This window comes from Scyliorhinus torazame, chromosome 8 (genome assembly GCF_047496885.1).
Source record: "Scyliorhinus torazame isolate Kashiwa2021f chromosome 8, sScyTor2.1, whole genome shotgun sequence".
Lineage (NCBI taxonomy): Eukaryota > Metazoa > Chordata > Chondrichthyes > Carcharhiniformes > Scyliorhinidae > Scyliorhinus > Scyliorhinus torazame.
In genome coordinates this window covers 78,124,304-78,136,667 of record NC_092714.1, presented here as the reverse complement: position 1 = coordinate 78,136,667, position 12,364 = coordinate 78,124,304, and the positions used below count along the sequence as shown (strand labels likewise).

The following is a 12,364-nucleotide window of genomic DNA, read 5'->3' as shown; positions in this document are numbered from 1 at the left end:
TGCGCCCCTTAAACGATTCAAATGAGTTTGGGAACACAAGAACTGTGTTTTATAGGTTGGAGTCAGTTTGAAATATTTGCAGTAAACTGGTCCTGCACATGTGTAATGTATTAAGTGAGCGCGGTGCAGTTAGCACTGCCCCCTATGGCGCTGAGGATCTGGGTTTGATCCCGGCCCTGGATCACTGTCCGTGTGGAGTTTGCACATTCTCCCCGTGTCTGCGTGGGTTTCACCCCCACAACTCAAAGATGTGCAGGATTGGCCACACTAAATTGCCCCTAAATTGGAAAAAATGATTGGCTACTCTAAATTAAAAAAAAAAGTAATATATTCAGTGATGAAAACAAAACTTAATTAGTTTAATGGCTATTGTGTGAGCCGTTATCTGACAACTGCCTGTAATTATATAGGGTTTTTTTTTTGATGATCACAACCTTCATGGTCTATTAGTTTAAAAAATAAATAAATAATAATTCCCAATTTAATCAACAATTTAACGTGGCCAATCCACCTACCCTGCACATCTTGGTTATGGGGGTGAGACCCACACAGACATGGGGAAAATGTGTATAACTCCACACCGACAGTGACCCGGGGCTGGGATCGGACCCGGGTCCATGGCGCTGTGAGACAGCAGTGCTAACCACTGTGCCTGCACCACCTAGTTGGTTTTAATCATACTCTCTGTAGATGCTGAAAGCTGATTATTTCCTTATCTGTCTGGTGTTCACACTGACGTGTTAATGACTGAAGTAATTGCCGTTTTTTAAAAAACTCTTCTCTGGTTTACCATTTTAGGCGCTGCTATAACCAGATATTGCTCCCTATTACTCAGATTATTACTTGATCTCCCAAAATCTTAATTTGTTACAGGATCCAGAATGGAAAAGGAAATGTTTTGCCACATTTTGGCCCACGAGTTAATATTGTACTTTCACATAATTCCTTGTAAAAGCAGTTGAATATTCAGTTTACTGGATCTGTGGTTAAGGGAATGAATAAACTGATAGATTTAGAAAAGTACAAACAGATGTGGACAAGAGTTGAAGGTTATGGTGGACAGACAGGAAAGTGGGGTTCAGGTTGCATTGTCAGCCATGATCTTATTGATTGGCGGAGTAGCTTGAGGGACCAAATTGACGACTCCTATTTCTTCGATTCTTGAATTTCTCCAGAGCTTTGGCCGTAGTTTCTCAAGTATTTGAAGCATATATGAGCACAGGGTTTACTCTGCTTGGTTAACTATGACAGTTGTGCCGGGTTTGAGATCCTGGGCCGCAGATACACACTTTCTCAGTTGGCTGAAAGCCGAGCGGCATGTTGGAATCCATGGTGAATTTTATTGTATGTGCCTGCTTTCATCGAGAGGAGGCTGCCAAGTCACGGAAAATGGTCCATATTTCCAGAGTCTTTCCATTAACCTTCCAATGTACGGGTCTCTATTTGAAACGTTCCCAGGGGAAATTCTTGGATGAGGAGACGTATGTTTTAAACATTCTTTGGTGCCCAATGCATCTGTATTCTGGAAATATGACCTTTGTGGTAACGCCAAGCATGACCATGTAACATTGAAGTTAAAATATGAAGTAAGGTATGATGTTTGTGATCTGCCCGAAGACAGGTCCTTGGGTCATTGTCTGCCTCTGCTTCGTCCTAAGGCATTTGCTTAGCAGTTATTTTTATCATTGGTGGTTTGCTGTTGCATTCCACACGCAGACAGGGCGAGGAGGCATGTCCCAGGTCCACCTTAGCTGGATAGTAATTGAGCCTTCACAGCTGACATTCTGAACTACACCGTAGCCGTCGAGCCACTGCAGCTAACCAGCCCCCAGAGAAATAATATAAATATCCATTACGCTGTTTAGATTGGCAGTGGGTACAGTTGGTTGCATTGTTGAAACGGGGTTAAATAGGAACCTTTTGATGTTGAATTATGGGAATGCTGAGTTGTCTCATTGTTTTGGGGCGAGGCCTTCATATTCCCCGTTTGCCCCCCCCTTCCCACACCATTTAAATTTTACTAGCTCTACTCTGGATTATTATTTCTTGGGGTTGTTACCTATGTGTGCGTACGTGCGCGTGCTGGCTGTCCTCAACAGCCTTGTTCAAGCTACTGCTTTTAATATATGACCCTTGACTATGTGATGAGGGCAAAGGAGATGAGGGCAACTAAGTGTGAAAACCAAGCCGATTGCTGCTCTCCCCATCACTAAATTTCCAACATGAGTCACTTGACATGAATAGGTTACCTGGATTGTGGAAATTACTGTGCCCTTACTGTTGATCCTGCTGATCTTGACTGTTTTTACACCAAATTTGAGGTTCTGGTATATGTGCCTTAGTACCATCCACATATTTGCACTTGGACATTGTTCGCTCCAAACCACTTGAATGTTAATAATTTCTGTCAGAATGTCTTGTCGTAGGGACTTGCTCCATGTTTTGGAGAAGAATGGTACATTTTCTTCGAGTCACTGAATCATACTTGGGTGCAGTTGTTAATTGGTGTATTTCTATTAGGTGTTTTGTTGGACTGCCGTAATGTAGCAGTAGTACTGATGGTCTATGCCTTTCCACCAGTTGGTTTTTATCTTGTGTGTGGATACACATGTGGGAAGTACCAAAGATCCCAGTTATTGGTTATATTCTATTATTGATGATGGTATGATCAATTAAAAAATATGTTGAATATTTTTCAGCGTTGGAACTTCATTAATTGTACAAATTAATTTAATTTATTTGCTTTTTTCAGGCTGTGCAATGGTCTCTGCAAAACAACCTGGGCTCGAGGTGGTGCTTTTATGTACAGATCTAAATTGGTTTCTCATTTTCATTGAGGAGGAAGTGCATTTTTCTCTTTCAACAACCACATAGCCAGACAAAATTGCAAAGATCTGTCCTGTGTCGAGTATGACAGCCACGACCCGTGGCTCTCCTGTAGGAGGGAATGACAACCAGGGCCAGGCGCCTGATGGACAGTCCCAGCCTCCTCTCCCACAGAATCAGGTAAGCATTCGACCGTTAGTACTTCACATTTGTTTTTGTAGACGGCAGAGAATTTTAATGTACCACCGATTATATGCCTAACTGAAATGATCTGCACAAAACTCAATTTTCTGAAACGTACTCTTTCATCAAAGCCAGACTCTCACTCCACCTGCCAAAAAGAATCTGAAATAAAACAGAAAATGTTGGTTCTGATGCAAGGACTCTGAGTTGCCATGTTAACTCTGCATTTTTCTCTCCATGGATGTCTGATCAGTTGACTGAATGTATATTTGTATGTTGGGTTGTGAGGCCAGTTGAAGTGGGGAAATGTACCGAGGCCAGATGTTCCAGGAATCTATTTTCGGACACGTGTATGACATAATGCATCAGACTCAGCGGGAATGCTGCTGGACTACAATTATAATAGAAAGTAGGATTGGAGGCAATAAGATAGAAATCTAAGGGAAGCAAGGAACTTGCATATGACATTAATCCAGACACGAATTTGGCCTCTGCTAGAGCATTGTGTCCAGTTTTGGGCAGTGCATTTTAGTAAGGGTATGAAGGTATTGGAGAGAGTGCAGAATAGATTAATGAACATGGTCCCCCCCAGGGATGAAGAACTTCAGTTATGAAGATAGTTTGGAGAAGTTGGAACTGTTTTCCTTGGGGAAAGGGTGCTGAGAGAGATTTCTTATTTTTTCCAATTAAGGGGCAATTTTGCGTCGCCAATCCACCTACCCTGCACACATTTTGGGTTGTGGTGATGGGACCCTCGCAGATGCGGGAGAAGGTGAAACTCCACATGGACAGTGACCTGGGGCCACTGCACTACCATATCGACCTGGCTGAGAGGAGATTTGTTAGAGGTACTCAAATCCATGAGGGGAGTGTTCAGAGCAGATGGGGGGGAAAACTGATCTCCTGTGAAAAGAACAAGAAAGAGAGGGTGCAGATTTAAAATAATTGGTAAAAGAAGCAAAATGAAGAACCTTTTCACACGGCAAGTTGATAAGATCTGGGATACATTGCTTGACTGTGGTGGAGGCAGGTCCCATTGAAGCACTCAAAAGGGGATTGGACTGCTATTTGAAAAGAATGCGCAGGGTTACAGGGAGAAGGCGAGAGAATGGCCGGAAATTGCTCATTCAGTATTGGTGCAAATACAATGGGCTGAATGGCCTTGTTAATAATTGTATGATTCAAAGCATATACTCATCTTGGGAGTGCAGCTGGAATTGAAGTTGTTCATCTTTTCCTCTGGCTGAAAGCAACTCGTCCTGACAAGTTGTAACATCCCACTACATGAAGAAAAAGGACACTCCTTTCATATTTATGCTCCTCTTAATGAGGGGAAAGTAATGCTAGATTGGTGCTGCCACAGCCTTTCCCATGCATCATTGCTCCCTCCGTTCGATGTTAGCGGCATGGTAGCACGGTTACTTCACAGCGCCAGGGACCCGGGTTTGATTCCAGGCTGGGCCACTGTGCGGAGCCTGCACATTCTCCCTGTGTCTGCATGGGTTTCCTCCGGGTGCTCCGGTTTCCTCCCACAGTCCAAAGATGTGCAGGTTAGGTGGATTGGCCATGATAAATTGCCTGTAGTGTCCAAAAGGTTAGGTTGGGTTGTACGGATAGGATGGGAGAGTGGGCCTAGGTTGGGTGCTAGTTCAGAGGGTCGGTGCAGACTCAATGAGCTGAATGGCCTCCTTCTGCACTGTAGGGATTCTATGTTCTATCCCCAGTCTGCTACGACCAATCCTTTCTATCATTTCTTTCTCCCAGAACATTTGGATTCCATTACCTACTTTAAAAAAAAAAAAACATTTTTTAGAGTAACCAATTTTTTTCCCCATTAAGGGGCAATTTAGTGTGGCCAATCCACCTAACCTACACATCTTGGGTTCTGGGGGTGAAATCATGCAGACACGGGGAGAATTTGCAAACTCCACACAGACAGTGACCCTGGTCAGGATCAAACCCAGGTCCTCTGCACCGTAGGCAGCAGTGCTAACCATTGAGCCAACATGCTGCCCATTGTATCTACTTCATATGAATACTGGACTTGCTCTTTAAGTCCGTGTATGAGCAATGGGAGACGTTTAAAAAAAATCTTGTTTAGGTCACACACTGCCTTTCTGCACAAGCTTATTCTGTTGTTTATGCTTTTGGTCACAGTTGGTTCTCAGCTTCTTGTGTTCTTAATAATTTCCCATTCAATTTTCATGGCAATGTGATCAGTCATGATTCAGGGCTTTGACTATGAAATTACTGGAGTATTTTCTCCTCTTTGCTCCACCAAATTATATTTTAGACATGTGACAACTTTAGAGTGATTCTCTTGCCAAATAATATTGTTGCGATTGAGGGGGTTGAGCATCTTCTCGACTCAGCAGTAGCCCTTTGCTTGTGGGGGTGGCAGTTACAAGGAGGCAAAGATAAAAGTGCTATGAATTTTCTCTGCCTAGATTGACAAAAACTATATTGGTGGCAGACATGGATGAGGCAAGACTGTGATAGTCCGTGACCGGATGCATATCTAATAATAATCAATCTTTATTAGTGTCATGTGTAGGCTTACATTAACACTGCAATGAAGTTACTGTGAAAATCCCCTAGTCGCCACACTCGAGCGCCTGTTCGGATACACTGAGGGAGAATTCATACTGTCCAACTGATCTAACAAGCACGTCTTTTGGGACTTGTGGGAGGAAACCGGAGCACTTGGAGGAAACCCACACAGGCATATGGAGAATGTGGAGACTCCACACCGCCAGTGACCCAGGCTGGGAATCAAATCTGGGTCCCTGGCGCTGTGAAGCAACCGTGCTAACCACTGTGCTACCATGCCACCCATATGAAGCAAGAGTAATAAAACACAAGCTGTAAGGGTCAAGAGGGATAGAATGGTGGGTAAATGTTTGGAAAGGGAGAGTTATCTCGCGAGGGAGGATGTGAAGAACAAACTTCATTTGTGTAACTCCTTTTACATAGAAAAAGTCCAAAATTGCTTGCCATAAACTTAGTGTTTGAATGCAAGGCGGAAATTTGTTAACAGCATTGTCTTGAGCATATTCTTGTCTATCAACTCTTGAGGCTGAAAGTCCACATAATTCAGGGGAACGGGCAACATCTGTGAAATTTATATTTTTATCAGTTGCTTTATTGTTTGTCTTGTGCATGCTATGCTACTGGGAAAACTGGGCTGGTAATCTTTTCGTATGACTATGAACCTGCTGACCTTGTTTTAATTCTTTTGTTTGACGAGAGCAGGTTGTCCATTGGCACCCCATCTCAAAGTTCGCAACTTAGTCGCATCAAGTTGGAGTTTGCATTCTGCACATTACATTTAAACTAAGGAACAGTTAATTGGATATATTTATCTGACTACTTGGGTTTCACAAATAATTTGTCACCCTCTGTATGATACGTAGTGGTACTGGGTAAAAACGTTTGGATATAATTCCAAATGTTTTGAAAAGCCTAATGTGAGTCAAGTTGCTGAAATTGTGACTTCTCACATTTATGAAAACTTTGACATGTTAAATTAACTGTCAACTTTCCTTTATTCTGCTGACCGTTTGAATTGATTTATATGTTGCACCCTATTTGTGAAGCTGTCCATTTCTTAAAATGGGCAGCCTGACTGCACAGTTCATAAAACAGGCATTTTGACCACCCAGTTCATGAAATGGGCATTGGAAAACTTGCCCAGTTCATGAAATGGCCAACTTTTGTGAAAGCAAAATCAAATTTCATTCAGAAATGTATAATAATTCTGTTTACTGTCCTTTTCATCCAATATTATATCCAAATCATTGAGGTACAGTTAATATTCATCAATGATTACAATGCAGCCAAAACAAAGGCTAAATTTATTCGCCACATGTACATTTCAGATTCGGCATGACATCCACACATTTCAAATTCATTGATTTATGTTCTGTATCTTCCATTCAGAATCACACCAAATCATTCAGATAGCTTAGACATCAATGTTAATAAAAATAGATTGAACACAATTCATATTTGACATGCCAGCACTGTCAATACTGCTCAGGGTTGTTGCAGGACTTATGGCTTGACATGCATGGTTGTTTCGGCGACCTGCTTTCAAGTAGGAACATTGTTTTCACAAGCAGTTACTCCTGCAGTGACTTCTCTGGACGCCTTGGCTGCATGTGTGTGTGTGTGTGTGTGGTTGGGGGTGGGGGGGGGGGGGGGGGCTGCGGCATGTGTATGGTGGGGGGGATGGGATGGTGGGAGGTGTTGTCTTTTGGGATTACTCGAGGCAAGGGAATACACAATGAGATGTAGGGCGTGAGGAAGTACAAAGGACCAGATGGATCTTGTGATGCCTGTTCATGGGTCCCTGAAGGCAGCACTTGCCTTTATTAGCTGTATAAAACGCTCGTTGAGCGACAGCGAGAGTACTGTACGCAGTTCTTGACCTTGCAGCATAGGAAGGATGTGATTGCACCAGAAAGGGAGCAAATGAGATTCACCAGGATGTTGCCTGTGCTGGAGCATTTCAGCTATGAAGAGAGGCTAGTTAGGCTTGGGTTGTTTTCCTCGGAGCAGAGAAGGTTAAGGGGGGACCTCATTGAGGTGTACAAAATTGAGGGATATAGGTAGGGTAGATAGCAAGAAACTTTGGTAATAGGATCAATAATTAGGGGGCATTGATTTAAGGAAGGGGCAGGAGGTTTAGAGGGGATTTGAGCAAAAGCTTTCTCACCCAGTGGGTGGGGGAATCTGGAAATCACTGCCTAAAATTGTGGTAGAGGCACCTCGCAACATTTAAGAATCCTTCAAATGAATGCTTGAAATGCCATAGCATACAACGCTACAGATCAAGTGCTGGAAAATGGTTTTCGAGTAGTTAGGTGCTTCATGGCCACTGCAGACACGATGGGGCAAATGGCCTCTTACTTTGCAGTTCCGATGGTATAAACAATCCTACCTGCTGCCAGGACCACACTTGTAACATTTGGTGGGTCACCTTTGCTGCGGTCAGATGCTGACACTGACATTAGGACTGGGGGCTGGGTCAGAGTTGCCCAAGCTTGGTTGTCCAATGGGCCAACACGGGGTCATTTATGGTGATGGTTCTGGGACTGGCTCAGATTCTTCAATGTTGGATGGCCCAGGTGCTGACGTGGAGTCGGCTGTGGTGGTTGGTTCTTGGATCAGCTCCGGATTGTCCCTGGAGGATGGTCCAGGGGCTAGATCAGGATTTTCCATGTACTCCAGAAGCCTTTATAGTGTCCAGTCTTGGGCTATCTGGATCCCCAGCTAGCGGAATATGTTTTGGCTCGTTTGAATGGTAGTCCCTCCAGCTCTCTCCCTCCCTCGTTAGGGTTCACCGGGAATGCCTCACTTTGCCCAGGATCGGTTTGTAGCCCGAAAAGGCCACAAACCCGTCCAGCAGTTGCATGATTGCTATCAGGCCATTCTGTGGGTCCGCGACGTAGAGGAGCAGGTCATCCGCATAGAGTGATACTCTATGCTCTCTGCCCCCTCTTTGGATGCTCTTCAGCTTTTCGCATCTCGCAGGGCGATTGCCAGGGGTTCAATTGTCAAGGCAAACAGAAGCGGGGATAGTGGGCATCCCTGCCTCGTGCCCCTGTGCAACTGGAAGTATTCGGAGCTGGTGGTGTTGTTCTGAATGCCCGCCTTGAGGGCATGAGGTGAACCCAGTCCCTAGCCCAAACCGCTCCAGTACCTCAATGAGGTACTTCCATCTGTTGAAGGCCCTTTTTTTTTTTTAAGTGTTATTGGTAGCTTCCAGTTTTTAGAGAGTAACAGTTAAAACATTTCTGATATTTACAAATAGAGCGAAACTCTATGCTCTCTGCCCCTCTTTGGAGGCCTTTTAGCTTTTCGCATCCGGCAAAGCGATTGCCAAGGGTTCAATTGCGAGGGTGAACAGAAGCGGGGATAGTGGGCATCCCTGCCTTGTGTCCCTGTGTAGTTGAAAGCATTCGGAGTTGGTGGTGTTGGCCCAAATGCTTAACTTGGGGGCGTTGTACAGGAGTTTCACCCATTAGGTGAACTCCACCCCCACCCCAAACCGCTTCAGTACCTCAATTAGGTATTTCCATTCGACTCTTTCGAAGGCCTTTTCTGGGTCCAGGGAGACGGTCACCTCTGGTGTTCTCTCCCCGGATGGGGTCATTCAGCAGCTGCCTGATGTTCGCAGTTAGCTGCCTACCCTTGACAAAGCCCCTCTGGTCCTCTGCAACCGCCTCTGGTATGCAGTTCTCCAATCTCTTGGCCAGGACTTTTGTGAGTATCTTTGCGTCTACAGTGAGTAGTGAAATGGGTCTGTATGATCTGTATTCTCTCGGGTCCTTGTCTTTTTGGGTCTGCATGGAGCTGATACTCTCCATGATCTCTCCCAATCCTATCGGTGCTTCCAGCTTCCCCCGTCTGTTTCCCACGACTGGCATGTTCAGTACATCAAGGAACCGTTTCAACCCCGTGTCCCCGTTGGGAGTTCGGAGGTGTACAGTCCTCGGTAAAAGGCCTCAAACACTCAGTTGACCTCTTTTTGCTCAGTTAACAGTCTGCCTCACCTATTAGGTGGATTGGCCATGATAAATTGCCCTTAGTGTCCAAAATTGCCCTTAGTGTTGGGTGGGGTTACTGGGTTATGGGGATAGGGTGGAGGTGTTGACCTTGGGTAGGGTGCTCTTTCCAAGAGCCGGTGCAGACTCGATGGGCTGAATGGCCTCCTTCTGCACTGTAAATTCTATGATCTATGATCTCTCTCGTGGCTGCCTACTTTCTCAGCTGGTGAGCCAGTCGACGGCCAGCCTTTTCCCTGAGTTCACAGAAGGTCCCTTGTGTCTGGCGGAGGTGGTGCACTGCTTTTCCTGGTGGAGAGCAGGTTAAAGTCCATCTGTAGCTTTTTCCTCTGTATTTAAACCTCACCACTATTCTTAGAATTCAAGAGATTCTAAATGGTGGACAGGGATTCACACTCCCCGACTCCTATGCAGACTTATTAACGGATGCTATTCAGGTCAAACTATTGTTTCAAGTTATTCCCCGGGATAACCCGTATCTTCATAGAAGAATTTTATCTACTTACCACCTAGTAGCCTCGATCCTGGGTCCTGCGTTGCTAGATAAGTAAAGTAGACTTTTGTAATAAACCACTGTTTCAGGTTTAAACTTTAAGCTATTTTATTTTTTCTTTTAAAAGATAAAATCACTGTCTTTACAGAAAAATAAAAAGATCTTGCTTCTGGATTCTCCTGGTCGGTTGATCAGACCTTCCTGGGCCTCCTCGACAATCTCTCTCCTTTATCTGCTGGTCTCTTCCCGGTTGTTCTATGGTTCTTCTCGGCTTTCGTCTTCTGTCTGTCCCATGTACCGAAATCACCCTGCAGGCTGAGAGTGAGGGCCTGGCTGGGGGCGATCTAGGATATATATCCCCTTTAAAACAGCTTTGCTGATTACATGACGTTATTCTAAAGTTTTTTCTTCTGCTCCTGATCGCAATACTTTTCCTGTCCATGTGATTCCACATCAAGTCCTCATAATATCATGAGAGGGCCTTCGTGTAAACCTGACCTTGGTCTGCCAGCTTACTGGAAGGGAGGTTTCCTTGTTAATTATACTGGGGCATTCCAGTCTTTCATTCCCTTATCTTTTGGAAGTATTGTATTTTCTTGTATTCTTAAATGTTTCAAATTATTCAAAATTAAGATTCTGATAATTCCAATCAACTGCTTGCTAAACTAATTAGCTTCTATTAAAGGGTATAAAACTCATTCTTTTTATTTAACTTAAAACTTAATTTTTCACAAGAATTTCTTGAACTAAAGATTTTAAGTTGCAGCATGAACTGCTTCCTTATCTCAAGGCCTGTGTGATAATGGCTGTCTGCTTTCTAAAGAACCTTTGTCTGCAGTTAACTCTTCGAGCGCCTTCTGCTATTTCATTTTAGCATTTCATTACATTTACTTCAATGGGATCCTTTCTGTTACTTTGCTTTTTCTCATGTTTCTTGGGGTTTTTTCCATCAGACCTTCATGTTTCAAATGTTACCTTTGCATTTTTCTCAACACCTCTCAGCCGGAAGCTCTACGGTCGGCGCCTCGGAGTACTTTCTGTCGACCTCCAGAATGGAGTCGATCAGTTGCTTGACCACCCTCTCTTCTCTGTGCCTTGTAGGCTATAATCCCTCCTCTAATTACCGCCTTCTGTGTCTCCCAGAGCGTGGAAGTTGAGATTTCCTTGTTCTGGTTATTTGTGATGTACTCGCCTCTGGCTTGGAGATATTTTCTGGCAGAAGCCCTTATCAGCCAGTAGGTCCATGTCCAACCTCCACGTGGGGCGTTGGGCACGGCCTGTCTCCAACCTCGCGTCCATGTAGTGTGGAGCGTGGCTGGAGATAACTATTACGGAATATTCAGCTCTTACTATTCCTGGAAGCACCACTTTCCCCACAGCAAAGAAGTCTATTTTTGAGTATGCTTTGTGGGTGCGCTCCTACACTCCGGGGTTTCCCGTTTCCCAGGAACCCTCCAAAGTGGCTGCTTGCGGCACCATCTTGTTCCTCCCAGGTGCTCGCTTTCATCTGACCCCACCCACCGCAGGATTCCCTCACAATCCTGGTATTGGTGGAGGTTTGCAACGATCACCCTCGGCTGCTCTCTGGCTTTGGGTCTTGGTCTAAGTGACCTGTGTGCTCTGTCGAGCTGTCGGGCGTTGGGAAGCTAATTTCTCCCGACTAAGTCGGCATTTGGGCGACGTAGCCCGTCTGATCCCTGCCGTCTATACCTTCAGGCAGGCCCACCATCCGAATGTTCTGTCGTCGGGGCTTGTTCTCTTGGTTCTCGACTTTTCCCTCAAGTTCCCCTGGGTGCCACCAACCTTTTCACTTCGGCTTCCAGGGTGACGATTCTGTCGCTCTAGTACGTCGAGGCCATCTCCAGGTCGAGGATCGGCTGCTCCTTGTCTCCACTTTCTTCCACAGCCCATTGATAACCTTTTGCATGGTGGCCGTCGTCTCTGCCACCGCCGCCTTGACCACCACCTGGATTTCTGTCCTGATGGCCTCTTTCATGGCGGTCAGCTCCTTCATGAGGAGGTTCTTCCATCCGTCTCAAGGTGGTTTGGGGGATGCTGATGCTAGGGTAGTTGGTCTCCCTCCTGGGCGGTCAAGGCTCCTTCGCCTCGTGGGTCCGTCGCCTCGCCCGCCTGCTGCTCGTGGCTTTTTCCGCCACTTCTACTGTATTTTCTGCCCCTCGAGCTCCCGTTTGCCAGCAAACGCTTGTGGTTGTTTTCTTTTCTTTTTTAAAATAGTTTTCATTAAAACTTTTTTCAACCAGAATTTTTACATAACAGAAAAATAAATGAAAAA

General features: G+C 45.0%; 1 protein-coding gene across 2 annotated transcripts in view; it reads left to right on the top strand.

The window, feature by feature from the left end:
* Nucleotides 1-12,364, top strand: part of usp9 (ubiquitin specific peptidase 9) — a 442,510-nt gene that overhangs the window by 81,473 nt on the left and 348,673 nt on the right. For both annotated transcript variants that reach the window (XM_072513863.1, XM_072513864.1), the window contains exon 2: nucleotides 2,753-3,006. In XM_072513863.1, coding sequence (XP_072369964.1) covers nucleotides 2,911-3,006 — 96 coding nt within the window. In that variant the 5' untranslated portion in view covers nucleotides 2,753-2,910. The remainder of the gene's footprint in view (nucleotides 1-2,752; nucleotides 3,007-12,364) is intronic.